Source organism: Ambystoma mexicanum, chromosome 5p (assembly GCF_040938575.1).
Source record: "Ambystoma mexicanum isolate Mex_15411 chromosome 5p, UKY_AmexF1_1, whole genome shotgun sequence".
Lineage (NCBI taxonomy): Eukaryota > Metazoa > Chordata > Amphibia > Caudata > Ambystomatidae > Ambystoma > Ambystoma mexicanum.
In genome coordinates, this window is record NC_090930.1 from 242,539,443 (window position 1) to 242,566,893 (window position 27,451).

A 27,451-nucleotide genomic window follows, 5' to 3' on the forward strand; every position below is an offset into this window, starting at 1 on the left:
GGTTAGTACAGCATCCAGGCTGGCATTTGAACATGGTTGACTGTGGTTAGATGATCATTCACGGCTCTAGAATGCAGAAATCCATCTGCTCTGCTTCTTCTGGTGCTGAGAGTCCCAATCCTACCTAGTATTAGCTAGCTAGCATCTGCAGGACCCCTTCCAGTGAGGAGCCTGGGCACAAGTGCAGCTGGCAGAAAATGCAGATCTTGGTCCAACAACAGTTCATCCCAATTCATCCTGGGGGAGGGAAAGGAGCAGTGTTTGCCTCTGCCTTGGAACGCCTCTATTCACCTCATAACTGGAAGAGAAAGGATTAATCTCCCAACAGGGTCCACATTAATTCTTCTGCTTTTGTTTAAAGGTCTAAAGAAACCAAAGAAGGAGTAGATTACCCAGTGCTTATAAAGGCAAAATGCCACAGGGGACTGGGTTAAAGCAAGGCTGCTTTAATGACTCCAATCCCTTCTAAGGTAACAAATGACTGTTGGATCCTATCCAATATGCTTTTCTGTGCAGTAAGTGGAGACAACAGGAAGGAAACATTAGCCCACAGAAAACTAGGATGGTGGAACCCATTCTCCTTTCCAATCTGCTCTGTCTGACTGCCCAACCCCACCCACTTCCTAAGCCTGCAACTTCAAATGCCTTCGGATGGACATAACTTCACCATTTTAGTCTTTGAGGAGTTCATCAGAATCATTGTCGAAGGTCTCAACTGGGAGGGATATCTGATTCAGCAGAGGGCAGGAGTGGCTGCCCAGCCCAACTTGATGTTTCTGTGCCCACCTAACTAGGCCCACGCTAAAATGCTCCTGCCTTCCTTTTTGCCATGATAAAAATGTGTACCTTTGCCCACTTGGGATCAACCCTCTTCTAATCAGGGTCGCACCGATAACCCAAGTTTTTCCAGACAATATCTGTATTCTTCAATTCTCTTTATTCACACTATCCCCCTTTACCTCCTCTCAATCAATATTCTCCCCAGACGCCGCCCTTCCTTCACCATCCTTTCCCCTCCTAGCCTTGCTCAACCACTTCCTCAAAATGTCTAACCATGTCCTTCTTGACTCCTTTAGTTTCCTCTCCTCCTACCTCCTCAAGCTCTACTACCTGGCCTTTGAACTCTCCAACCACACCCTTTTTAACTGTGCCTCTTTAGCTTCCCTAACCAGCTTCTCCTGTACACTTCCTCCTTTCTTAATTTAACCTCCTTCTATCTCTTGATGTTCCCCTAACTCATAATTATTTTCATCACCTTTATCAGCTCCTCCTTAAACTGCCCCACCTTCTCCGACAACCATCTACCTTCTTAACAGTACAGACCCCATCCAACATATTGCCATCATCCTTCTTAACCTTAAGCCACCTCCTACAATAATTCTCCACTGAGCTCCTCCTTAATCTCCCCGAAAGATATGGTGCCCAGATCAGTCACCTCATTTTGCCCCTGAAAATGTCACCAACTCCCTTCAATACTCTGCTTCTCCAGTCCGCTTGTCACTGCTCCATGATAGTCTCTCTAGATTCCTTTCAGCACTCATCAAACAATATCCAATCAAATGTCCTGCTCTCCTCCAAATGAGATTGGCAGCTGGTCTTTTTTTATATTGTCTTACTTCTCTGCATCTCCTCCAGCCCCTCCCCCAGCTTGCTTTTCGTTCTTCAAGTGATCGGTTGCTGAAGTGGCTGCATGGATTTGGGTCTGGCTAAGGCCACTTCCTTCCTGAAAGTTCCCTGAGGGTGTGATTACTGAAACACAGGCTATAAAAGGTGGAGCAGCCATTGTAGATGTCATTAGTAAGCTTGGACTCTAACATGCGTGCCTACCCTCTGCAGCTGTATTAAATGGCTATTGTTGGAATGCTGTCTTCCACTGATGCTGTTTTTGCTGAATTCCTGTTTTTCTCTGGTTGCTGTAATTGATATCAGCTCCTTTGGCCAGGGAGAGGAGCTGGCATTTCTGTTTCCCCTCTTTTTTTAAGGAAAGGGAGAAGACACAATTCCTGTAATTTGCTAATTCTACATTGAGACATTATTTGCAATATGTTTTATTTATTTCATTGTAGTTGTAGGCACAGTTTAAACATGTAACACTTACTGAGTGCACCACTCCTTTGAGCACCTACTGCAGGGCTCTGCAACCTGCTCCTCTCCAGATTTGATGGACTACAACTCCTAGGATCCCTCACCATGTTAATGAGCTGGCTAAGACTGATGGGAGATGTCAAAAACATCCGCTAAACCAAAGGTTGCAGACCTCTGATCTACTGGATACAATGTGTTTATTGATGATGATGAGGTTATTTATTGTTATTTATTTAATATACTCATAGCCAAATATATGAACACTTTTCACACAACACATCAGTTAAACAGTTTCCACACTGGGACTTATTACATGGCAAACATCATCAGGTACATAGTTAAAAACAAGTATATCAAGTGGATGTACATAAATAGGATACAAATATTAAAAAAGGATAATCCCCTTAAAATCATTCACTTAATACTCTCTAAAATAGTTCATCTAAAATGTCTATACATTAGAAATAAAATGTCACCATTAAATTCTAAAAGTTAATGGGCCTCATTACACATTGTGCGGTAAGGATTTAACGTTACCGGTAAGGGAATACCGGTACCGTTAAATCCCCATGCCAATTACGACCCGGCTCACTGCTATTTGCGGCACCGCTAAGTACAGTCCCACTAATAGCAGCCAGTCCGCGGGCGCGAGACCCTCGATGCCGTAAATAACGCCATGCCGCTAATAGCACATCATCACAAGCCAGGCGGACGTGCTAATAGCGGCATGGAAAAGCCCCCAAAACTGCTTACTGTCATGGCGCAAATAACAGCTTCGCGAACCACCAGTTATCAGAACCTAGCAGTGTTCCCACCTGCCACAGGTGGACAAAATCAGCACAGGTGGAGGCAATGGAAACACTGGCAGCACAAAAGGAGCACACCACACCCCTTCACACACCCATTCCCACACCAAGATGGTTCCAATACTAGCAGCATTACATGGGATGGAGGACATGATTGCAGTGCAGCAGCAACAACAACAGGCAGCACAAAGGAGACGCAGGAGGAGAAGGAGGAGGATGGCAAGACAGGCACAGCAAGCACCACCAGGGCACCTAGGCATACCACAGAGGCAGCCACCAATCCCCAGGATCTGAGGAAGTCCATTAAACCTAACCCCTGAGCAGATACACACCCTGTACCGTCTGGACCGGGATACCATCACCAGCATCATGTACATGACACATGATGACATTGTCAGCCTCATAGAGATCAGAACTGCCATTCCCCCCTCTACAGAAGGTGGTGACTGTGCTCCATTTCCTGGCCACAGGCACCTACCAGCATACAGTGGGGCAGATGCATGGCATCTCACAACCATTATCCTCACGCACGCTGAACCAGGTACTCGATGCCCTCCTGAAGCATGCATGGGAACACATATTCCTGCCACGGACTGCCCAGGAGATCGTAAACACCAAAGTTGGCTTCTATTCACTGGCAGGCATCCCAAGTTGCATCGGGAATCGGGACCAGCGACTCTACCCATGTGGAATTGGTGGTCCCACATCAAAATGAAGTAGTCTACCAAAACTCAAAAAAATTCCACTCCATCAAAGTGCAAATGGCATCTGATGCTAAGAAGATAATCACACATTGTTGTGCCCGATTTCCCGGATCAACCCATGATTCCATGGCCCTGCGTAACTCAAACATGCCACGCTACATGGAGTGACAAGCCGGTCAACGTTCCTGGCTACTTGGTGAGTAGCAGGGCAAGCACATGGCAGTGTGATGTGGTGGGGAGAGATACATACTCCTACTGGGTGTTGATTGTCGTCTGTAGGACAAATGGACATACAGATGTAGGCCAATGTCCATCAGGGAAGGCCGCAATGTCCTTGAGGAGAACCCACATGCAATTATGAGCTGCACAACATAGAGTACAATCCAGGTTTCCAAATATTGCACATCCATCCACATCCACATTGCACATCATCCCACACCACATACCACACAAATCAGCAACATGGCGTCAAGATGGTACTACAGAATCAGCACAGCACAACATCAAGACAGCAATGTGCCCTTGAATGCATGCAAAGGTAACACCCCTAGCCATACCATTGAACCACACACCTATAGCACCACTGAAGTGATGCCACACAGCATGGCAACATCCTGGCCATCACCTCTTGCATGGCCAGGAGGGACACGATGAGCGTCAGCATCTGATGTATCAAATGCAATGAGATACAAGGGCGAACTATTATGGATGGAGATGGGTATTGTTGCCCTGATGTATGTGGTGAGGCCCACAAGAAGGACGCTGTCCCAAATGAAGTACACATACACAATGGTAGAGACCAAGCCTGTGTTTCAAATTTTCAACAGTGTATTGTGATCATAATGTGTACAAAAAGTGCATGGCCTCAACTGTGCAAACATCCTTTCCCCCTTTCACCTCCCCCCACAATACTCCCAAAAACACCCTTTCCCCCCTCCCCCCTCCCTCCACAACACTCCCAAAAACACCCTTTCCCCTTCCCGCCTCCCCCACAACACTCCCAAAAACACCCTTTCCCCCCTCCCCCCACAACACCCCCATGTGAGTTTCATAGTGTGCAGGTGTCCTGCTCGACATGTGCCAGCAAGTTCATGATGGCCCTATTTCTCATGGGCTCCTCCGCCATTGGGTGGTTGTGATGCTGTGGGCCTCATGGTACGCAGAGAGCGACGGCGGGGGCTTGTTTGTCAGGAACTCACAGAGGAGGAGCTGCCCGGTTGATCCTGTGGTCGGGGGGTATTGTAGCTCCATGGCATCCGCAATACGCGTGAGTGCCTGCCTAAGTTGGGCCATTTCCTCACAAATCCTCCATGGCATCCCTTGTCTGGCTTGCATACGAACTAAGGTCATCCCTCAGACAGGCTGCCTCTGCCACATGCTGGCCAACCAGCGCAGTGATTTCGACCTGCCTCGGCTGATGGTAGCAAGGTCGTGTTGACTGGATCCAGCTGTTGACGTGGCTGCTGCGCCCTGGTCCATGCCTTTGGCATCAGGTGAGGGCACCTGAGGGCTCCATCGCCCTTCCACAGTCTCGTTGCCTGATTCTAAATGGCTACCTGATGGTGATAATGGCCTTGGGCTTGGCTCAATGGACCGTGGTGGGCTGGGGGTCTGGCTTTGAATCAGAACGTCAATTGCCTCCTCAACGGCTTAAAGCGGGGTGGTGGCTGCTGCCTCACCAGTGGAACTGGTGGCAGCAGAGTGCGGGCCCTCCGTGCTGTTTTCCAATGTCATAGGGTACACTGCCGTGGGTGGAACAATTGCAGCAGCCGTGGCCTCAGGCTGTGTAGAACTGGTGCTCTTACTGCCTTTGCCTCTCTGCTGCTGATCACTCCTCCCAGTTCCCCTTGAGGTGGTGGCGGTGTCCCCTCTGTCATGTGTCCTGGGCTTTTTCTTAGCTGGTGGAGCAGGTGTCACAGTGCCCGGTTCATCAGTGTCTGTCTGTGACCCTGTAGGGGACAAAAAAAGGGAATATCATTGTTTATGGTTCTACGTGCCTTATGCAGAATGTTTACGTCATGCTGCTCGATGCATTGGGGCCTCTTTATTTTGGAATCCGGTAATGGGGATGTTGGGTGGGTCATGCATGAATGGGTCTGTGTTGCACGTGTATGTGGTGATGTGTGCATGCAGGTTTGTGGCTGCATCGATGGCCTGATTATGTGCATTGTTTGATGTATACACTCACCTCCATCTGATGAAGTGGGCGCACCATGCTCCATGTCTCCAACACCCTCGATCGATTCCACACCAATTGTGGCAGCGCAGGTCTCCTCCCACTCCCGGAGTTTTATAGGGGAATCTGCACCACCTTCTGTGGCCATTGCCAGCTTGCGATTCACGGACAGGATGTTCCGTACACGGACCCGTAAGCTGTCCTACCGCTTTCGGTAGTCCTTGACAGTGCGGGTGGTGGTGCCCAACGCACTGACTTTGTGGGCAACCTCTGCCCAGATGGCCTTTTTCTTGAGGAGGGTCTCCCGCCGCATGTCATTTGTGAAAACGACATTGGCATTTTACGCAAGTGTCTGAGTAAGCATGATCAGCTCCTCGTCGCTGAATTTTTCTTTTCGCTGGCGATCAGCGCCTTTCTTGACGGCCTTGGGAATCTTCCCACTGTCCTGGATGATTTTGTGTTGGAGTCTTGCCGAAAGAGGTCCTGGATGCAGAGGATGGCAATGGATTGTGTTTTTAAAGATGGCCGCCGTGCTCCTTCCCATTCCTTTGCGATGACGCTATTTCTGGTTCCGCATTTTAACGGTTAGCGCTAATAGCGGTGACCGATATTTGCATGCAGAGTGAGGGCGGAGGTGCTATCTGCACTTTCGTCGAAGCCGGTAAGGGATGTTTTTGGGTCTTTAGCGGCATGGCGGTAGGGTCATTACCGGCATGGCGCTATGCTCGTATCCGCGTACTCGTAATGGTACGCTATTAGCGCACTCTTGCCAAGACGGACACGTTAATAGCGCCATGCCGGTAAATGTTGATTTTTACCGCACAGCGTGTAATGAGGCCCAATGTCATTTACTTCTATTCACAATTTCCACATAAAATATTTATCAGCACCATCAATAATGTTATTATATCAGTTGAGAAATGTATTCTGATCAAGTTTAAACTCTCACAGTGTACAAGAATATGTTCCAAGAGACTCCAGAACATTAGCCCCACATTGGCAACACACACGCTCAGATCTAACTAGTCCATTCCTTGCACCCCTAATTTCCACGATTTGGCTAACATTAAACTTTAATGTTCGATATTGTCTAATGATACGGCTATCAGCGCATGCTAATACATACTCGGGAATAGATCTACTCATCATCCTGGATTTTATAAACGGGCCAATATTTACATTAGTAGACAGGTGCACAGGATTGGTCTCGTAACTACAGTCACTTAGCTTATATTTTTACCAGCATTTACATGACCTTATTGATACACCATTGGCCATTTCAACAAACCCTACAAACCATGTGTTATGTATTGTACACATCTTCCCCAAAATACCCATTTGCTCAAAATTATCCAGTCTCGTATAGGCTTGAGTATAATTGACCATAATAGTTCCATTCTCAAGATGCAGCTTCATTTCATGACACATGACCACCTTTCGAATACAAACTACTGGGGTGGCTAAAAGATCGAATTGCAAACTTAAGAACTCAACTGCCAACGTCTTGGGCCTTCGAAGTGCAATCCTTAAGATGTTAGCCTGACATTTTCGCAGCTCATTGGTAAGTTTAAGTCCCCATAATTCTACACAATAAATTTGGACAAGTTCAATATTTGATGTATATAGCAGCAATATTATCTTCAGAGAACATCCTGCATTTCTCCCAATAAAGGAACTTATGGTGTGTACAATCGTCATACATTTCTCTTAGTGTCCTCCCAATGCCACTTCCAGCTTAATTTGTCATCCATAACGACTCCCAAATATGTATAGCACTTGACACGTTCTCCTGGTGAGTTATCAATCTGCCACTTGTACTTGAGACCATTTGTTATATTTTTACCTATAAATGCCATGATCTTGGTTTGTTTACATTTACTCGTAATCTATTAATTTTAGCGTATGTACCAAGAGCATCTAACATGGTTTGCAGCCCCTTAGGTGTGTGGTCTAACATGAGTAAGTCGTCACCGCATCCAAGCCAATTAAGTTTCTGTGTTCCTACTTTCGCTGGGATGATGATGTTATGCTAGATGTGACAATTCATTTCACTTGACTCAAATAATAAGTAAAAGGGAGCCTCAGTGACCTTGAATTATATCTTCATACATTTGAAAGCATCACACTTTATGTCAATGCACCATAGATGAAAGTAGCTATTATGATGTCCTATTAATATTAAATTAATAATCCGTAGAGTATATATTAATAATGGTAATATCAAGAACATCAATTAGGCCAATATTTTATCTCTGGAAAGACTGCATCCACCATTTCCTTGTGGGCTTTTTACCACTTTTCGGAAACGGGAGCTTCACTGCTCTTTACTGTGGAATTTGTATAGGTGGTAAATGGTTATGGTGTAGAAAAATAAGGAGTATATGCGTGGGGGATTAAGGGGATGTGCGCAGATTGTGAGATATGGGGAGATGTCCCCACCCATAAAAATGCTACAGGTAAATTTGCTGAAATGTCCACCACAGGGACACGCATAGATCAGGAAGGGCTACCCCTTATATATGCTGGGGTGTACAAAAGAGAATTGGTGATATGGGTGGGGGGGCTCGTACTGGTTATATTTATGCATTAACATTAATAATGACTTTATTAGATATCAACTAGCCCCCGACCGCATTGGCTACCTACAAGGACTCGAATTAGATAAGTGTATGTTATGTTATGTTATGTTATGTTACTTGGCATTTATATAATGCATTATACATCATTGGTATGACCTCAAAACGCTGGTAGGTTGAACGCCCTCGGGAACCGTAGTTCAGGTCAGTAGAGAGAGATGGAGTCGTAAGGTGCGTGGGTGCACCGCGTATGTGTGCAGCTGGTGTAATGGTCGGATGGTAGCTGCTTCCTAGTGATAGGTGGTGCTGAGGATATCAGTTGGATGTGTGCAGTCTGGTGGGTGGACACCCAGACAGGGTTCTGGCTGCGTTAGGCCTGAGGAACACCTATGTGAGCAGCTAGGCCGGAATGTGCTCGGCTAGTTGTGTTTTATTAGGGTGATGAGGTGTTCATGGGGTCGTATTCGTATGTGAACAGCTAGGCCAAAATATCAGGGGTATAGCTGTGTGATGTAAAAGTATATGTTTAGACTAACGACCTTCTGCAAACTCAGCCAGTTCCTTTAGACTCCCAATGCCCCAGCTAGATTTGCTTATCAGGTTTGAAGTACCTGATGGATAGTAAGGGCCCCATCACGAGTTGGGTGGTAACACCGGCGGTATTACCGCCAGTGCTATTAGCCCTACCGCCAAACCCGCCAGTGCTATTAGCGCTGGATCACGGGTTTAGCAGAGCGGTTAGTGCCCATTCCCCATTGGGCCCATTCAGGAATTCCTCATTCCCCATTGGGCCCAATGGGGAAAATGTGAGCTATTACCGCCGCTGGATTTCCCGCTGGTGGTAATAGCACCAAAAATTGTCATTTTTGCAGTGGATTTCCCCCCAGCTCAGAGCTCGGGGGAAATCCACCAAGGCCATGATCTGGCGGACCCTTAAATGTGGCGGGGGTAATAGCGTTACCGCCGCATTTAGGGTTACCGCCAAACTCGTGATGAGTTCCTTAGTGTTTACGCTCAGACAGATTGCATTTAAAATGAGACCTGTCTCTGTAATTGAACCCTGATTGTATATCTTGTGAAATGTCTGAACTATTAAAAAATCGAACTTGCTAAAGGGGCGCATCAGTGATGAGGACTGAATCAGCACTCAAGGCTGTTTCCTCCCCTGGACAATTGTTCTAATTACTTGTCCACCAAGGCTACCACTTGCCCCTGCATTCTCTTGTAAGCCTGAGAATGAAATGCCCATGTGTGTTGTGGACAAGGTATGCATGTGCAGGCATGAGGGCCCATGTTGAATGACAAGAAGATACATATTAGAGAACACTAGTGCCTCGTGTGGATACATCAGCAGCATTCTGTTCAAATTTTGGAGATACATAGAATTAATATCTGCCAATGAAGTGGCGGTTTCAGGCAAGGAAAATAAGCCATATGTTTCTCCCTCAAGCTCAGCAGTTACGATCATATTTATTTTTTTACAAAATAATGTGAAAAATGTGCCATCATCCAGAATCCTTTTGTTGTAGTTAGGACCACATTTACTAAGTAGAAATGTCGATTTATAAACCCGCTTCTTTAAATGTAATCCCGGAACCCCTTGTTTTGCAAGATTCAGAATGAGCGCCCTTGTTCTTTCTTCATATTGAAGCGCCGGCTGCCGTTTTTGGATGAACACCCAGATGAGTGTGCTCAGATGAGTGTGCTCATCCTGCTGTTGGTGGAGGCGTGCACGTTCCCAGCGCTGTTTGCATAAACCTGGGCTATTTACATCTGCAATTAGCCAATTCAGCTGTTAATTGATTTTGTCATGTATGGCAAAAGATAGGATTAACTTGTGCCTGCAGTTCTTGGCTCCAATGCAGGAGCAAAATTAAAATTGCATTCTGGCACATGTACCTCCTTTCGGATAATGACCTGTTTTTCTTTTCGCTTCTGTGCTGTAAATCGTCCAGGAAATGTCGGTTCATTCTTAGAAAAACAATTTAATATCCAAATAGCATTGAAGCTGCTACTTAAATGATCCAACTTGAATGTCGACGTGCCACAGAACACATGCCATGCCCTTTGTTTACTGTGTGACTGCACATGTCTGTGTCACAGTAGGCTTACTGTACCACTGCCACACTCAAAGGCCGGCCCATGGGGTGGTACATAAACAGTCGTGGACCACACGAACACTCGCTTGACAACGAGAAGTCTTGTCCACTTCTCAAATCCCACGCATCAACATTCCAAACCGTAATGTCAGTGTTTAGAAAAAGGGTGGAAAACACTTATATGAGGTTGAACAGGGTCTCCTTTATCCATTATGCAATTGGGCAGTTGGAGTCGCTGCTCACACATCTGTATCATGACCGTTATTGACTATAGCTTTTAGCCATTGGAGTATTTGTTTGATAAACTGCAGAACTTCGTATGTTTGCATATTTGCATCATTAGTTATGCTGTTCACCAATCATGTCGAAGGCTGGATGTGCTTTTGAGCTAATGTAGTCATTGCTCACATTTGAATGCCTTTCTCTGGTGGAAAATGCTGCCCCTGTCTTGTGCTGTTTAAAATATATCTTGTATTTTCTGGTCCAAAATGTGGATCTTGGTTCATGGTTTCTTCCTGTTTTATTGCTGGTTATATGACCTGGGGTGGTGACCAGACCTTGCCAGTAAAGGGCCGCTGCCGGAGCGTGAGCGTCCCTTAACGCGGGCTGCAATGCCGTTACTGGCCCAGTCGGCCTGCCGCTGAGGGCCATATTACCACAAGTGCCCACGATGAAGGCACACGTGGGTGCTAAAGACAAAAGAAAAAATATAAAAAAGGAAAAAGGTACCTACCTGTATTGCTGCGATGCCTTGACAGGAGTCCCTGTCAGGAAGGATTAAGATGATTTAATGACTCTTCCCTGCTGGAAAACATCCCCCTACCTCCTCCGAGATACCCCACAATGATATAGCCCTCTTCAGCTCCCATCTTTTCTTTGCACCCTCTTTCTCCCTCCCCCACATTCCTCCTCTTAAGGTGTTTCTGCACCAAGAGCATTTGCCAGCCTAAAACACTCTTTCTGCATCATCTCTTCTTCACTTCTCCCCTCCCACTCTCAAACGTCTTTTCCAACATCCTACTTTCCGCTGGTCTTTTTCCTTCCTTCTTCCTTCCACGTTAATGACTTTCTCCCAACCTCCCCCTAATTTCATGTTCCTCCCTTCTCACCCTCCTCCTCTAGCTCCCCTTTTCTTCCCTCTTCAAGTCTTGGCCTCACCATTCTCTCTTTCGATGTCTCTCTCTTTCGCTCATCCTCAATGCCTCCCTCTAGATCTCGCTCTCCCTTTTCTTCGCTCTCTCTTACTCTCTTTCCTCTCTCTCACTCTCTCTTCCCTGGACTAATCTGCTCTTTGCACTTTCCGTTCTTGCCCTATATTGGCTCAAGTCTTTCTGCTTTTCCTCCCCTCCCACTCCACAATCTTTCACCCTCCAATTCACTCTCATTCTTTCTCAATTCTCCCCTCGTCTTCGCTTGAATTATCTCCACTTTCCCACTGATTCTCCTTCCACAAACATCCTCACTTAGCATAGGACACTGGGCATCTTTATGTCAGTGTGGGTGTACTCCTTGGGCCAGAAAACACCGAACCATGCTCAACTATATAGCACAATTTTATCCAAAAGGAGCGGTTCTTCAAATTCCATTATTATCCCACAGCTGCTCCTCGCACCAGTATGTGGAACTGCGAACTGAACCTGTGCCCATTGTGCTTACCAAATCGCCATTGTTCGTACTACAACCTGTCCTCTGTGCAGCTGCTGCCAACCTATTGCTCCATGCCACTTCATTGCCCATGGCTACTCGCCAAGCTCGGAGGCCGAGGTGGTGCGATGATTCCCGCAAATGGAACCATAATGCATGTCTGGCTGGCATTGCTGTGGTAGCATGCATTCTGGCTCTGGCTGCGGCATGTGGGTCCTCAAGATCGGGCATATGAACCCCTAGACAGGCCACAAGGCCAGCCTGGTGGTACACATGGCTGGAGGTGTCAATCCCTGGGCAGGCAGGTGCAGAAGACCCGCCCTCCTTCTCTCAGGCCCAGGTATCAAGTGTTGGTTAAACTCCCTGAGCACTACCTGCTGCCCAGCCACTTATTCTATTCGAGCACCAGGTGAGGGAATCCCCAAAAAACAATGAGGTTTACTTCCATCCCAAAGCTGACCAGGGCAGTAACATCTACGTGTACCACTTTGCAAAGCTTAGCTTTATTTTGTTAAGAAGAGGCCTGCATTTGTACTGCAGATCACCTGAATGCCCATCTAGCAGTAATTAACAAAATCAAATATGCAGAATGGCCAACATCACAATGATCACCTCTGAGCCACTTCGCTCTCCAAAAGGGCAGAAGCACCATTTTATTGGAGTCTTATCCCAGTTGATTCAACGCAAGGGAAACTATTTTGGAAGGTGGTGCATATTTACTGAGAGGCGGATTAAAGTCTTTCGAGGTATTTGGATTTGGTGGGGGAGAGGAGTAGACGCTTCCAATATGGGTGACATATTCAAAATTGGGACGAGTTGAAACATGCATAAATAACCGACACATGGATTAAAATCTAAAATAAATTTCCAATGAGTCATGCAAACTGTTATTTATGCAAAGCTATTAATTATACTACGGATAAAAAAGAATGTGTTTTTATGTATAGACAGTTGTGCTCTGACAGGTCCATCAAGCGGGCTGATGACTTGGTAATGCGAATGAGTCGACTCTACTTTGACTCCGTAGGAGTACCTGTGCCTTGCCTGTTGGGAATGTGTTCCTGAGCCGACCCCACTGCTCCTCTTTCTTTGAAGTTGTTCCTGAATCCGTGTGTGTGACATTGTGTTGACTAGCTAATGAGGCCAGCTGATGTTGCTTATTACTGATCTTTTGGTGTATAGAGCACCTTGTCTACTGTAGACAGTGCTCACCTACAGCTACTAACCATGAACCTCTTCTTTGGTTTATTGGCAGAAAACACTCAGAATATCTATCGAGTTAACCCCGACGGCTCTTTACGGGTCACCTTAGCAAGCGGCATGGAAATAACCCTGAATACGGAGCCTCACATCCTGGAAGGAGTCATAAACCCTACTTTAGGAAAGGTCAATATCTCCCTGCCCGGAGAACACAACCCAAGCCTCATTGAATGGCGGCAGAGGAAGGAGCAGAGCAGAGGCAATATCTCTGCCTTCGAAAGGCGCTTGAGGGTAAGACCTATCCAATGCTCTGCCAACATGTCCAGAGAGGGGGCGGGGCAGGGCGGTGGGGAGTGAGTAGAGAAAAATGGCTGATGTCCATGGGGGCAGCTGTTTTCATGTTTGAAACGTTTTATTCCAATTTCTGGTTGTTTTCTAGTGTTTCAGTTTCTGGTAAACTATTGGATCTAAATATTTGTAATGTGTCTAATGTTATATGAGAAATTATGCGACTGTAATTTCTATTTATGCTTTAGACTTTCATTTTGAATTTTTGTTTTCATATCTTTTGGCAGCGAATATTTCTTCTCCTGAAAAAGGAGTAACATGCATGGGTTGACAGCATTTCCCAATGTAATGACATGCATACAGTAGCAATGGAAGTGCAGGGAATCTATGCCAGTGTACAAGAGGAAAGCTTCATCCCAATGCACACAACAGCTCTGGATCAGAAATGCACACGGAAGTGAAATCCACCGGATTCACGAAAGCAAATGTAGTGAGAATGGGCTCATCTTTTCCTGAACCTAACCGGGGCAAAATGGAGAGATTGACACATAGTGAAGGAACCCCATGCTTGCATTATGTGAGCAAACCTTCCAGCTGGTTGTTGCACGCTTCTTATTTTGGAATGAGGTCAATCGCAAGCCTTAAATGTATCCAGTTTTGAGCTGGGGAGATCCTGCAGCCACCGTTCGCTGAATAAATAGGCGGCAGAGGGCTGAGGAGAGCTGCCGCTACCAACAGTTTCAAATCCCAAATGTAAATCCAGCCTTCTCACCCCCACAGGCCAGTGGTCGAAGTGGGCGGGAGCGGTCGGGAGCGGCGCTCCTCTACTTCTTTTAATTAAGTTTTACCGTTCCTATACTTTTATTTTAAAAGAAACCGTTCCGGAACGATTTCGTTTTAAAATAAAAGTGTAGGAAGAGGTTGGAACTTGCACTTTCAGTGCACTGCACAGGACGTTTCCTTAAAGAGCAGGCACATGTGTTCTGGGGTTTTTATTGTGCATGGGAGGAGGTGCGGCGATGGGGTCTGTGGGGAGCGGTGCATGCTAGTAGGCAACATAGCTCCACTACTTCTTTTCGTACACTTCGACCACTGCCACAGGCCCCTGCGGTTGCCTGGCCTCCTCCTGAAATATGAGCATTGCCCAAGAATTATTTCAGTGTGCAGTGAAAAGAAAAGAAATAATGGACCTTTTAGTTTAGTCAGTATGTTGAGTTCTAAGGCATGTGCTTTGAATCTGTTTCCATTACAGAAGTAGGGACCTTTGGCAGGTGCTCCGTGCAAGCAGAGCTAACAATGGAGAGAAACTGACAGGACATGTTTGCTGTTTAAGGTCTTCATCACTTGGTCGAGTGCTGATTAAACCAGAGGGAAAGATTGATCTCATTGGTCAACCAAGGCTATTGCGATGGTAGTCAGATGCGTTGGTCTACAACTTCCATGAAACAACAACACTCCCTTTTCTGACTGGGGATAGGCCACAAACAAGTGGTATGCCAAAACATCCTGAGGGTGGCAGCTTGGCTGACGCTGAGCTACAGAATGCACAGCTAATTTCTTTTTTAAAGTGATCTTCAAGCATGGTAAACAAAGAGACGTATTGCCCAGTTTGAGTTTCTATGATGCCCATCGTCTGAAATCTTCAGTTCATGAGAATGGTATATTCATTGTGGAAAATAATTGTAAGTCATCGCTGTGGCGTATGGGTTTTGAAGACATGGATGGTTACAAAATATGTGTTGCCAAGCATGAAATATGGCTTCAGTGATAGCCCTTGTGGGTCTATGCTTTTGTGAATGAGGGATCTGATTGCTTTGTCCCTGACCTCCTCAGCACGCCCCCACACGCCTGCATCTGCCGCCATTTCATAGCCACACTTGAGCTGGCCTGGGAGTTTCCATTCCAGGGGGCGCAAATGTGCATTACTTTTGAGAGTGATTACAGCAACCTGTCCTATATATATGTTTAGTGTCTAGTTGCGTCCAGGTAGATTGTACCCTATTTGAGACAGGGCTGGCTTTAGCGGCAGCAGCTCCCCAAGTCGATTTGGAGGCCCCCCTCCCTGCGCACCCCTGGTCGTGGGGGGGCAGGATGCGCCACATTTATTTCTAACTCCCCGCTTCGGCACCTGGCATGGTGTTAATCTCTGGAATAGGGCGCTCATGCTAGTGCATGAGCGCCCTATTCCAATGCAAACAGCCTTGCTCCCAAGTTGGAGCAGGAAGGTAATCATAAGCATCAGCACCCTATTGTTATTAAATGCGCCCCACCGCTATGGGCGCATTTAATAACAAAAGGGTGTCTGCTGCGACTTCTCCCACTATACCAGCTCGGGGGAGCCCTTGAAAGACTCACCGAGGTGGCACGGGGCTAATGGCGCTCTAGAGGGCATGGCACCCTGGGCGGTAGCCCGGACTGCCCTGCCCTAAGGCCGGCCCTGATTTGAGATCAGTACTTTTAATAGAACTGTTTGAGGTCTGAGGCAGCACGTGTTTCATACTTGCACCACCACCTGTTGTCACACTTCCTTTTATTTGAATTGCACGTTGGAACATTCCTGGAGGATCTTTAAACTCCACTGTATTCCTTCTTTCATGTTTACTCTTTTCTCCCAGAGAATGGCATCGTGCCAGAACAGTGTGGCTATGCCAAAGGTAAGTTTCTCAGGGGCCATACGAGCCAGGGCCGCTCAGGGACTTGTCACACTTGGGCAGTACATGTCTCCAACTCTCTGCTCCTTTTAATTTAGTTATAATGGACAATCTGGAGCTGTTTCACCCGCAGAGCATTATTTGTGGGTTGTATGGGACCTCCCATTCTCCCAAAACTGAAACGTGGTCAGTCGTACCATCGCATAAAAGCTGTACAATCATTCCTGAGACTATACCGTATTTGCTATGTACTTTCTAATGTGGCATAACTGAACCGGAAACAATAGACATCACTGTATGCCCAGAATAACATCCTTCAGCTGGGACATAATTAAAGGTTGGCCAATCTTTGACTTTTCATTATTTTTTGGCTTGCAATGCAAACTTCAATATACCCAAAACTATGGTGCTGCACACATACACACAAGGGTTCAAATGTAGCAGCAGCACAATTGTTTTTAATTCTACGATTCAATCAATAGATTTGTTATTCGGGATAAAGTTGCCTCTGTTCAGGGGAATTAAATATAAATGCCACAAAAGCATTTGAAGAGTGTTTTTTGCAGATATTTCTTTCATTTTTTTTTAAACCATAGTCTAAAAACGTCCTTCTTTCTCACTGTACATTTAAAAGATAGTACACGTGCACACCAATCCGGTGAAAATGGCCTTTGCTCGGCAGATATTATGAAATGCTTTCAAATCACAAAATGTCCTACTTGCAGGTTCACACCGCATCAGCACAGCAAGAAGTTAAGTGCTTGCTGTTCATGCACAAAATTGCTGGCTATTTGCCAGCATCCTTCAAAAGGATCATTTGTTTTTTTCTGGTGCATGTTATCCTTCACCTAGCAGACCTACTCTGACTATCCCACTTTCCATCCAGAACCAGGAGATGCATAAACTGAAGGGCTTGATTGTTTTTTTTAAATTTTATGTCAGCCCTGCCCAGCCAAAACATAGATTTTTTTTGGCAAACATCTACTAATGAAACAGCTTAAGTTTGCATCTGGTAAAGAATTATCCATTGGAAAAAAGGGCAATTTCCCACGTTAACGCTGCATCCTACTCATCCGAGACAAATCATCAAGCTTTCTCTAATGTTTCGCTTGAATACTTTTCATTCAGGGTCTTGTGCAGAAGTGATTTCATGCAGCAGGCTGATGTCCAATAATATGGACTGGAGAACGGGGACCCCCACCATAAGGCGTTTGTACGCAACTCTACAGTTTTGGTTTGCAGAGGAGGGTGCAGCCTCGTGAGCCTTGTCTGTTGTTGGCTTGATATCCAACTTCCTCATATCTAGTGGTTGTTTTGCCAACCCATATGCTCCATATAAACGCTCTGACTGCAGTAGCTTTAACATAGAGTGTGATAGGCACATGTACAAACAGACTTCATGCAATTCTTAATTGAGAATATCCTTAAATCTTTGCCAAGGATCATGTACGGATCTCCACTAGACACAGTCAGACATCTCAAAGGGCCCACATTAATGAAAACACGTTACTCTAAAGTCAGGACTGATGCAGGTATTCTACACTGTGCGCATAAGATTAGTCTTAATGGTATTACGGGACTGGGATGAGCGTTACTTAACTCACTGCATCAATACATGGTATTACACATTTCTGTAATACTTCAGCGGTTAAAGCTGGAAACATGTGTAGTCCTTTCAAAAACAAACATGTAGACAACGCCCCAACCAATCAGAACATATCTATACCATCAAAGTCCATCTTCTTTTCGCTCCCCACTTTTTTTAAATACAAAAACAATCCAACTACTTCCAAACTCAGTCTACCAACTTATGTCAGCCTTTCTCCTCATCTTGATTCCATTGTGATGGACTTGCCTTACTTAACGGACAGAAAAAATGTCAGAAAATAGCTGGGTGTACATGGACTCAAATACATATTTAGATATTTGTCTACAGTGGTTAACATCACACGTTCAGTCTTACTGTTTTATCACAGCCACACACACATCAAATTCAAGCTGAATTTTAAAGTAAAATGTTCACCAAAAAAATGCATTTAAAGTGACAAATGGAAAGTGCATTATTAGCTCTAGTTTTAGAACCCTTTGTCTGATTTGAAAATCTGGCATAGATCTAAATTCTGCAGAAAGCAGAACAGGGATGATTGCATACTGTATATATTTAAATGGTCAATGTGTGCATAACGTTGCCTATTTTAATAACTCTATTATGCATGCATTCACAAACATATAGTTGACTAATGCATAACATTCTTTCATTACAGGGCCTGCGGTAGCACCCTTGTAGTTGTGGTTAAATTGCTCTATCTATAGTAAGAGCACTTTTTGGGTGACTTATAACTTCAGCCCCCTGGATGAATACTTTCAAACCTCTGCAAATATGTAAATGGCCCGTCAGATTGATTCTGCAAAGTTTGGTGAAAAATGTTTATTTCACGTCTACAGCCCAAACTGCTGGGCATATTTTTACCAAATTTGCGGCAAGAGCTACGGCTATGTCCCAAAAGCATGGTTTTGTAAATATTGGTGTAAATCCGTCCAGTCATATTTTTTTAAATGACCAATAAGTAGGTCAAAAAGAATAAGTGATATCTGGATTCGGTCTGCAGACTCACTTCAATGTTCAGTCCGCGGACGGGCCTCCGATTGGTCCATTGGCCAATGTGATGTCCGCCGACATCGGATGCACCCGCTGATTGAATGGTAAAAAGTGTGAGGTGTGTTACATTTTTGGAAAAGTCCAACATGTTGGGTCTGTGGACAGTTGCCTGTGTCTGTGGACAGCTCGCTGAGGAAAAAGTCTGGAAAACACATTTTTATGTTATTTGGTGGTGGAAAGAGGGGCTGGGAAAGGTTGGGGAGCGACATAAAGATGATATGGGGCTAATATTATAGGTGGAGAAAGCTCGGGCAGGTGTTGTAGCTGTCCGCGGACACTGCAGTAATTCGCGGACAGCGCTTTGAATGGGCAGTTTAGGAAAGACATTTGGGGTTATTTGATGGCTGAAAGAGGGCGTAGACATGGTAAGGAAGTGTAATTAAAGTTATATAGAGCTGTTTTTATAAGTGAAAAATGAAAGTGAAATACTGATGAGTTTGCAGTCAATTTCGGTGTCTGGGGACATCATTTTGATTGGAGGGTCACGGTGAGTTTTATTACTTGATGGTGTATGGAAAGTACTTCTTACATAGTTAATTGTATTGTGGTGGTTGTGGCCAGTGGCCACAATATGTATTTGATAATAATTGCTATGGTTACTTAGTTTTATAACATTATGAAGCTGGAATCTCTGGTTTATTTTCTGTGGAATAAAACAGTACAATGTGTTAAGCAGGATAGTTTAAAATCTATAGTTTTATACAATTAAACATATACATATACATTTGTTTAGACCCTCATAAACAGTACATTATAAGTACTATATTTGGTACAACATTAGTGTATGACACACTGCTGTTGTTTTGATATTAAATATTCATTGGGTCATTGGAAAAAGAAAACCTGGACTGGATTAAAAAAAACCTGATTACAGTTAAGTGAGTGTAAGGGTGATAGTATGTTTGTTTGAAGTATGTTGTGATTAAGGGAATGCTTGAAGTAGTTATATACATGTTGTCGTATTCTAACTACATTAGGGGTTAGAAGATGTTTTGTCGTATAAGAAATGAAATGGCGTATTTTAAGTGTTTTGGAATGAAGGGTATTTTTCAAGTGGTTAGATACCTGTTGGCTTATTATAACTAGATTGACTTTCAGAAGTACTATTGTAGTCTACTGTTGCAAAGGTTTTCTTTCCAAGTGATACTTGGCCATTTGTGAAGCCTGTAAGTTTACAGTTATTTGTGGTACTATCTGCCTTGTACCTTAGAAGCATTAGTATGACATATTGGCTATGTGAGTTTATTTGCATGGTGGAAAAGGTAGAAGGGCTGCCGCCATGTTACGAGGTCTGGGGAACCCACAGTACTCCACGGACAGCATGTGCCACAACATGGGTCGTTTGTGGATGTCTGGCATGGAAAGGGGTCTGTGGGGATAAGCCAATTAGGTTTGGTGGGTGTGGAGTACAGGAAGACAGGGTACCAGGAGGTTTGCTTGCAGGAGTTGTGAGAGCACTGAAAATGGCTATGGCTACGTGTTTGAGAAGGAAGACTGTGTGGCTTCTGGGGCACTCTTCATTTCAATCATTAAAGGTGTAAACTGAACATCATGGCATCCTTAGAAATATTGGATTGGCAGAAGTGGAAGTTTTGTGACATGCAGTCTGTGGTTTAAACTGGACAAGCTTGTTTTCATTCTGTGAGAATATGGCTCACTTTAAATGTCCAGACATTGTAATTGTGCATTGTGGAGGGGACAGTTTGGGGTTTGTGACTACAGTGTGTCTGCAGGTTGCCCTGAAGGATTTCTTTAAAAACCTAATAAAACTGCTTCCTGCTGCTAAGATTATTGTTTCTGATATACATCACAGGTAAACATGGAAATGTCCAACACACATTTTAGTCCATAAATTATTGAAGAATCAAGGCAGATTGTCATTAAAGCTGTATCTGCTTCTTTATATGCTGCAGGAATGTCAACTTTTCAGAATGAAAATATAGGTTCTGATGGTGTGAATTCTTTTTGTCAAGATGGAGTTCACTTCAGAGATGTCGGAAATGCAATTTTCCTTCACCGTGTTAGGAATGCATTGAAAAAGATCTTGTAAGGAAATTGTAAAGGAAGATTTAGAGAGCAAAGTATTACTGTAAATAAAAGTAAAACAAGGGGAAAACAAGTTCTTTGATAATAAACCCAAAAATAAAAAATGTTTCTTTTCAGAGCCACCACTAAAGATTAAATATCTTAAATTGTGTTTCATTTTCCCACCCACCCCTTTCAGTGGCGTGACGTTTGTGGATACCATTGTAGTCCGCGGATGGCACGTGCCACAATCGGGTCTTTTAAGGTTGCCTGGCATGGAAAGTGGACTGTGGAGACCGCGGACCATCATAGTATCTGCAGACATCAGAGGATCAGCCAATCAGGTTTCCTTGGTGTGGTGTACAGGAGGAGAGGGTAGCAGGAGTTTTGTTAGTAGAAGTTGTGAGAGGATTGAAAATGTCTTTCAGCAGGCAGAGTGTATTGATGTTGGGGGACTCTTGGCTTCATTGGTTGAAGGTGTATGCTGAGCATTGTGGAATTGCCAGAAATCTTGGATTCCATGAATTGGAAGTGTTCTGGTATAGTGTGAGATACATGAAGTGGGTGGACTTGATCCCATTTTGTGCAAATATGGTTTAATTGAAACATCCAGACATTATTATTGTTCATTGTGGAGGGAACAGTTTGGGGAACCTTATTGGAATTGCATTGCAGTTTGCAATGAAGGAGACATTGGGAAAGTTGATGGAAATGTATCCTAATTCGAAAATATTATTTTTTCAAGTATTGTTCAGAGATAGATGTGGATGGTTAGAGTTAATTTGGTCCGCAAATGGGAAAAACAAGGCGCAACATCAATAAAGCTGTGTGTGCTTTTGTCCGAGATGTTGCATTGACATTGATACATAATGAAACCATTACATTTGATATGGCCAACATTTGTCGGAGAGATGGAGTCCACCTAACTGATATGGGCTATCAGATCTTTGTGGAAAACATTCAAAATGCTTTGAAGCAGTTTTTGTGAAAGTGAGAAGAAATTAAATTCAGTGAAATGATTTTTTAGTTCAGTTTGTAAAACCAAATATTTAAAAAAATTAAAAAAAACAAAAACACAAGACTAGGTTATTTTAATTTCAATTGTCCCGCCTGTGCCCAGAATTATTTAGAAATCTTTAGACTACTGTGATGTCTGCGGACTATGCAGGCTGCAAAGGGGCCTGTGACTTTTTTTCTCACTTCTATTTTGTAACTGTGAAATTTGTTTTTTTTTCAAGTTAGTATTTGTTTGGGCTTTTCTTTCAGGAGAGGAAAGGTAGGGCAGGGAAGGGAAGGAAGGGCACCAACCACATGGATGAAGGGGCGGGTGGAGAGAGGAGTATGTTGTGCAGGCCTTACAAAGGTAGGTGACAGTGTTTCTCATGCTCCTTGACCACAGCATCAGAAGCGTTTCAAAACTAGCCCTCCCTGCAAATCGGTGCTTCATAGTACATTCATAGCACAGTAACATGGATGAGATCACATGATGATATCAATGGCCATCCATGTCCCTGATGGCCGTCCACAGACACCCATTGGGCGGGAATTGCAGGGTGCATGCGTTGGATGTCCGTAGAACATGCCCGGTGTCCGCAGATTAATTAAAAGTGCATCATGCGATGTCCGGATTTATCCGGACATGCGTATCTGTCTGGGAGCACCTCCATTTTGAGCACGGACACCACGGACAGTCAGAGTGTTCGTAAACTCATAATGGGAGTTTAAAATGAAATAGGAAATATCACACAACAATAAACAAAACATTTATAGTACAAAAATATATTTTTTCAAGAAAGGGTTGGGGTATCGCAATGGGACACATACATGGGAGAATTAGGAATTTGTGTACAGTAATTATGAGGGGAGGAAGGGAGTGAGGTTTCATCCAAACGTCTTTGTTTAAAATATTAAGAATTTGATGGAGATGATTGTTGGGGACAAGAGGACAGGTGCAATTAGTAGAGTGACAGGGAACATTTTTAATGATGATTTTGACATACCGTAAAAGTTCCTTTAAATCATTACTCAGTTCATCCAACTGTTTACACAAGTTCAGGATTTGATTATGTGTAATTAAACTGGGGTGTGGTTTCTTCATAAAAACGATGTAGCATAAGAAAAATAGAACTTGTTATTTTAGTAAGGTGTGTACAAAATACATTATTTGTTTACATTAACATATGTATTGTATACCATTGGAGAAGTTATTGTCAATCATTTCTTCTATTGGGAAGTTCTCCTCTAACCACTCAAGAGTACTTGCCAATTCTGTGAGAGAAAAAAAGTGCTTCTATCTTATAACACATGTTATATAATGAAAGCTAATAGAGAAATAAACACAATGCACTTACTGTTTAGTAAGAATGCGTTGTTCAATAAGCACCTGGTGTTTCTCAATCGGTATGCAGAGTTGTATTGAGGAGATTATATGAAGTGTACAGTTATGGTTTGTGATTTGTGCATTCTATTATAATGTGTGCTAAATAAAAAAAAGAGTGTTTTTCCGTGTTAGTACAAAAAAGTATATTTGCATGTTGTTAACATTAGTTGTAATTTGATGTGCATCTGTTTGTTGGTTGATGGATACATCCTTTTTGGGTCTCCCTTATGATTCTGAGCTTTGTAAATGCCACTGCACTGTCCGCTGACTCCATAGCTGCCACATTGGGGGTGAGTATAATATAAGGAACTTGTACCAAATTAAAGGTGCACTAGTAAGAACCTATGAAATTCACTGAAAAAAAAAACATTGTTAAAGGGACATTATGGTTAGGTTGCACTAACAAAAACCCATGAAATTCAGTGAAAAAACTTTGTTGAAGGGACGTTATGGTTACAAGTAAAACCCTTGGGTTTCACCTGTTATGGTACGCTAAGCAACCATAACTCGTGCCATCTCCCTGCACTGCCAAGACTAACACCAAGGACATCAAAGATGATATCACAAATGGCATTGATGACATCACTGACATCACATACGAAATTCATTTTTATAAAAAGTCTCTAAAAGGGGGTGTTACTAAAGGTCCTAGATGCTAATTAATATTATTTTGGGAAACTGCTTAAAAGCTATGTCAAGGAAACAGGACTATAGTTGGATGTGTATGTGCTTTGTGATTATCCATTCAAATGAAATCCTATGTAGTTTCACATTAATAAGGCTTTGCTCCAGCAAAATGGGATCTCTGGAGGTCGTGAAATCTTAACGTGAAGTGTGGAGGAAAAAAATCATTGTTATTGGGGTCTGCTACAATCAATAAAGGAATTTAAATCTATGCCATAAGGAACATATCAAACTTGGGTGGTGAGAGGATGGACCAGATTCCAAGAGAACAGTGAGGGAGTTGGGTGTTAACGTCTCAGAATTCTGAAACGAAAAATTGTTCATGACCCCAGTCATTTAGAATAGGTTTAACCAATTCAACCCCAAACATCCTTGTACCTATGCCCAAGCTAGAAACTAATAGTGTGCCATAGATAGTGCCCAACACTTTAGAGTTGAATCAGTCCTAGAATAAGAAAGTCATATGATAATCCAATATGTATTTCTCTGATGTCAACACTTGTCAATGGTTTCTGAGAAAACTATGTATATTGTTTTATGTCAAATGCTACTCTAAGATTGGGTTTGTCTTTTTGAATCAAGTAATGGTAATTTGTATGTTTATATTCGAGAGGATTGTATTTTTGTCCCTCGAACAGTCCTTCATATTTGCTTATATGCATATGGATGTTTGTGTGTATTGTGAATGTAAACATAAGTCAGGCAATAAAGGGCAGGCTGTGTTTCTTTTCTGTAGACAAGCTGCCTGTAATTATGTGGAATATTGTAGGTGACATCCCCAGCAGTGAAAGTTAGAGGGCCACCTTTAATTTCTTGATTTATTATTTTATATAAAATAGAATAATCAGATCAAAAACACCCTTGTTCTTTTCCCATAGTTGGCAGGTGGGATTGTCATTGGGGTATCCAATATGAGCTGTCTTCCAATCACTCATTAATGGCACCTCAAAGGTTTTTTGGAAGACCCTGTAAAGCTAGGTTAGTAAAAGAAGTTGGTTCAGTATCCTATTAATTATTCCTTTTTCTTTGGAACTATCCCTTTACCATTCAAGTGGCAAACATGGTAACGTTGCCAAAAGGGACAGTAATGACCCAGATAAATTGTCCCAACTTCCATCTACTTTAACCTGCAAAACTGATGCATTACAGATATAAGGAGTTGCTGAGAATTGTACCTAGGATGTGTTTCTTCCTTTTGGGTAACTCAATCTATGGTCATAGCAATGGCAGATGGCATAAGGAGGATGGTTTATGCGCATGGAGTAATGGTTTTGAACCTGCTCAAATCAGTCAGCAGGTTGTTTGATAGGATGTGTTTCTACCTTTTGGGTAACTCCATCTATGGTCATAGCAGTGGCAGATGGCATAAGGAGGATGGCTTATGCGCGTGGTGTAATGGTTTTGAACCTGCTCAAATCAGCCGGGAGGTCTGAACACCAAGCATCCCGTGTCTGACTTTTCAGTCCCATGCTAAATACTTGCCTAGTGATGTTCCTCAGGCATAAACTTCATTACCTGTATTGCTGAATGTTTAACTGTGCCCTCGATATAACCATATAGTTATGTTGTCACACATAAATGGGCAACATTCGAATCCTCCTGTGATCGGGGTAAAATATTGGTGCAATCTTTTCATCCGTTGGCCTATGTATGCAATAGGTAGCCAGATGGGGGAAACCTCAATCTTGCCAATTGAACTTAGCAATAAAGGAGTACTGGTCCTCCTGTGTCAAATCCTTCATGATATAATGCTGATAGGACTGATCTATGGTCCTGCATCATTAGATCGGTTTTGTAACTTACTGTAAGGATTCTTCTGAATGCACATTTGACATCTTTCAAAACTATGTACAAAACTACTTTTTCTCCAAAATGTCACGCTTGTACATGTATTCAAGTATGTGGACTACTGCAGCTGGATCCATTTTGGTCTCACTGAGAGATTCATTTCCTGGCAGAAACAGGTTCAGAAATAGCAGCTAGCATTCTTCTCTGACTGAGGCACTAGGGTTATGCATCCTGCATGCTGCAGCCACAACACTCGCTCCCAATGGTAAAAATAAAAAAGGGAAAGGGTTCAAGGAGGTATGCCTTTTACACAGGATCTTCCTTCACTACGGCCTACTCTCTCCACACTCCATGTATTTTTAGATGACCATCAGACTTTTAGTATTGCTGCCAAGATCTTCCTCTTTCTGTTCCAAGTGAGGCTGTACCCTTATATTTCACTGCTGCTTCACTTCTAATGAGCACTTATGCATAACATGACCTCATCATGAAATGATAGCTGAGCGAAGTAAGTGCCTGTGTCAGTGATCTGTGTATGACCTGTACTCACATCTCTTACTAGCTTTATTAAGTACCATTCATTGGGGTAATAGTAATACCAAGTATTACCATGCTTAGTAGGCGCTAGGAATCCTGCAGGAAGGGACTCACCTATTTTTTTTCCAGCGGGCTGACACTTGGGAAGTCTCAATATGTGTAGGCTGTGATGTCTGTTTCCATGCACATTGTGTTGTTTTTCTTCTATCCATCTGCACTTATAGAGGTACTGCAGAATGTGTTACACAAGGCATATAGCGTGTATTGTAGAGAATATTCATTGATGGGCTCATATCTGAAATGGACACAGTCAGTTTTCGTTGGAACTATGCTGGAGTGGTGTTTATTACTAGTCCACGTATTTAGGGGAACATTTTTTCGAGTACTGGGTGGGTATGTAACAAAACAATGCATGTAACAAAACAATGCATGTTCGGAGTTGTAGTATATTTTCTTTAAATTACTGATTATCTCTTCCCTACGGCCTTATAGATTTTAAGCCAGAGTAAAAAAAGGAAGGGGGGTGTGGTGAACCCGTCTGTTAATCCTCTGAGTGACTCTGCCTGGCTGGGGTAGTTCAGCATGAAATATGCTCTGTAATTCAGGCACTTTACAAATGGGTACTATTTAGCAGTGCATTGCATAGCCTCATGAAGGACATTGGTTATAGATGGCAAATAGGGCTACTTGTATTTTCCACAGGAAACCATGTGCCACTCTCCTTCATATGTTTGAGGCACACGAGAACCACGTGTGCTGTCCGCACATCTGCCTGTTTGTGAATGCTGACCCAGAACGTCTTTGAGTTGCTGTGCAAATCCACGTGAGGCAAATGTGTGGTGCCCCCATTTGAGGATTTGGATGGGGAAATGGTCCCCTTTTGTCTATTTGTCAGAACAAACACATGCCGCCCCTCCTTATGTATTGATTGCATGCATGCACAATCGCCAGGTCATTTGTTATCCTTGCAAGATCACATCCTGACATTCGAGAAAATTGCTAAATACTTTGTGATGTTGTAAAACGACATTATACCCACATGTTTGCAATGCATGCAATGAGCTCAGAGCCCAACCCTTGCAGGTGAATTTCGAGTCAGAGGGCCTCATTACACGGTAGGCGGTGGACCAAGGTGCTATTAGCACCTTG

At 43.6% G+C, this 27,451-nt stretch overlaps 1 protein-coding gene across 4 annotated transcripts in view; it reads left to right on the forward strand.

Annotated features, from left to right (window-relative positions):
• Window positions 1-27,451, forward strand: part of TENM1 (teneurin transmembrane protein 1) — a 2,006,416-nt gene that overhangs the window by 1,884,702 nt on the left and 94,263 nt on the right. For all 4 annotated transcript variants that reach the window (XM_069612654.1, XM_069612656.1, XM_069612655.1 and 1 more), the window contains one exon: window positions 13,346-13,581. In XM_069612654.1, coding sequence (XP_069468755.1) covers window positions 13,346-13,581 — 236 coding nt within the window. The remainder of the gene's footprint in view (window positions 1-13,345; window positions 13,582-27,451) is intronic.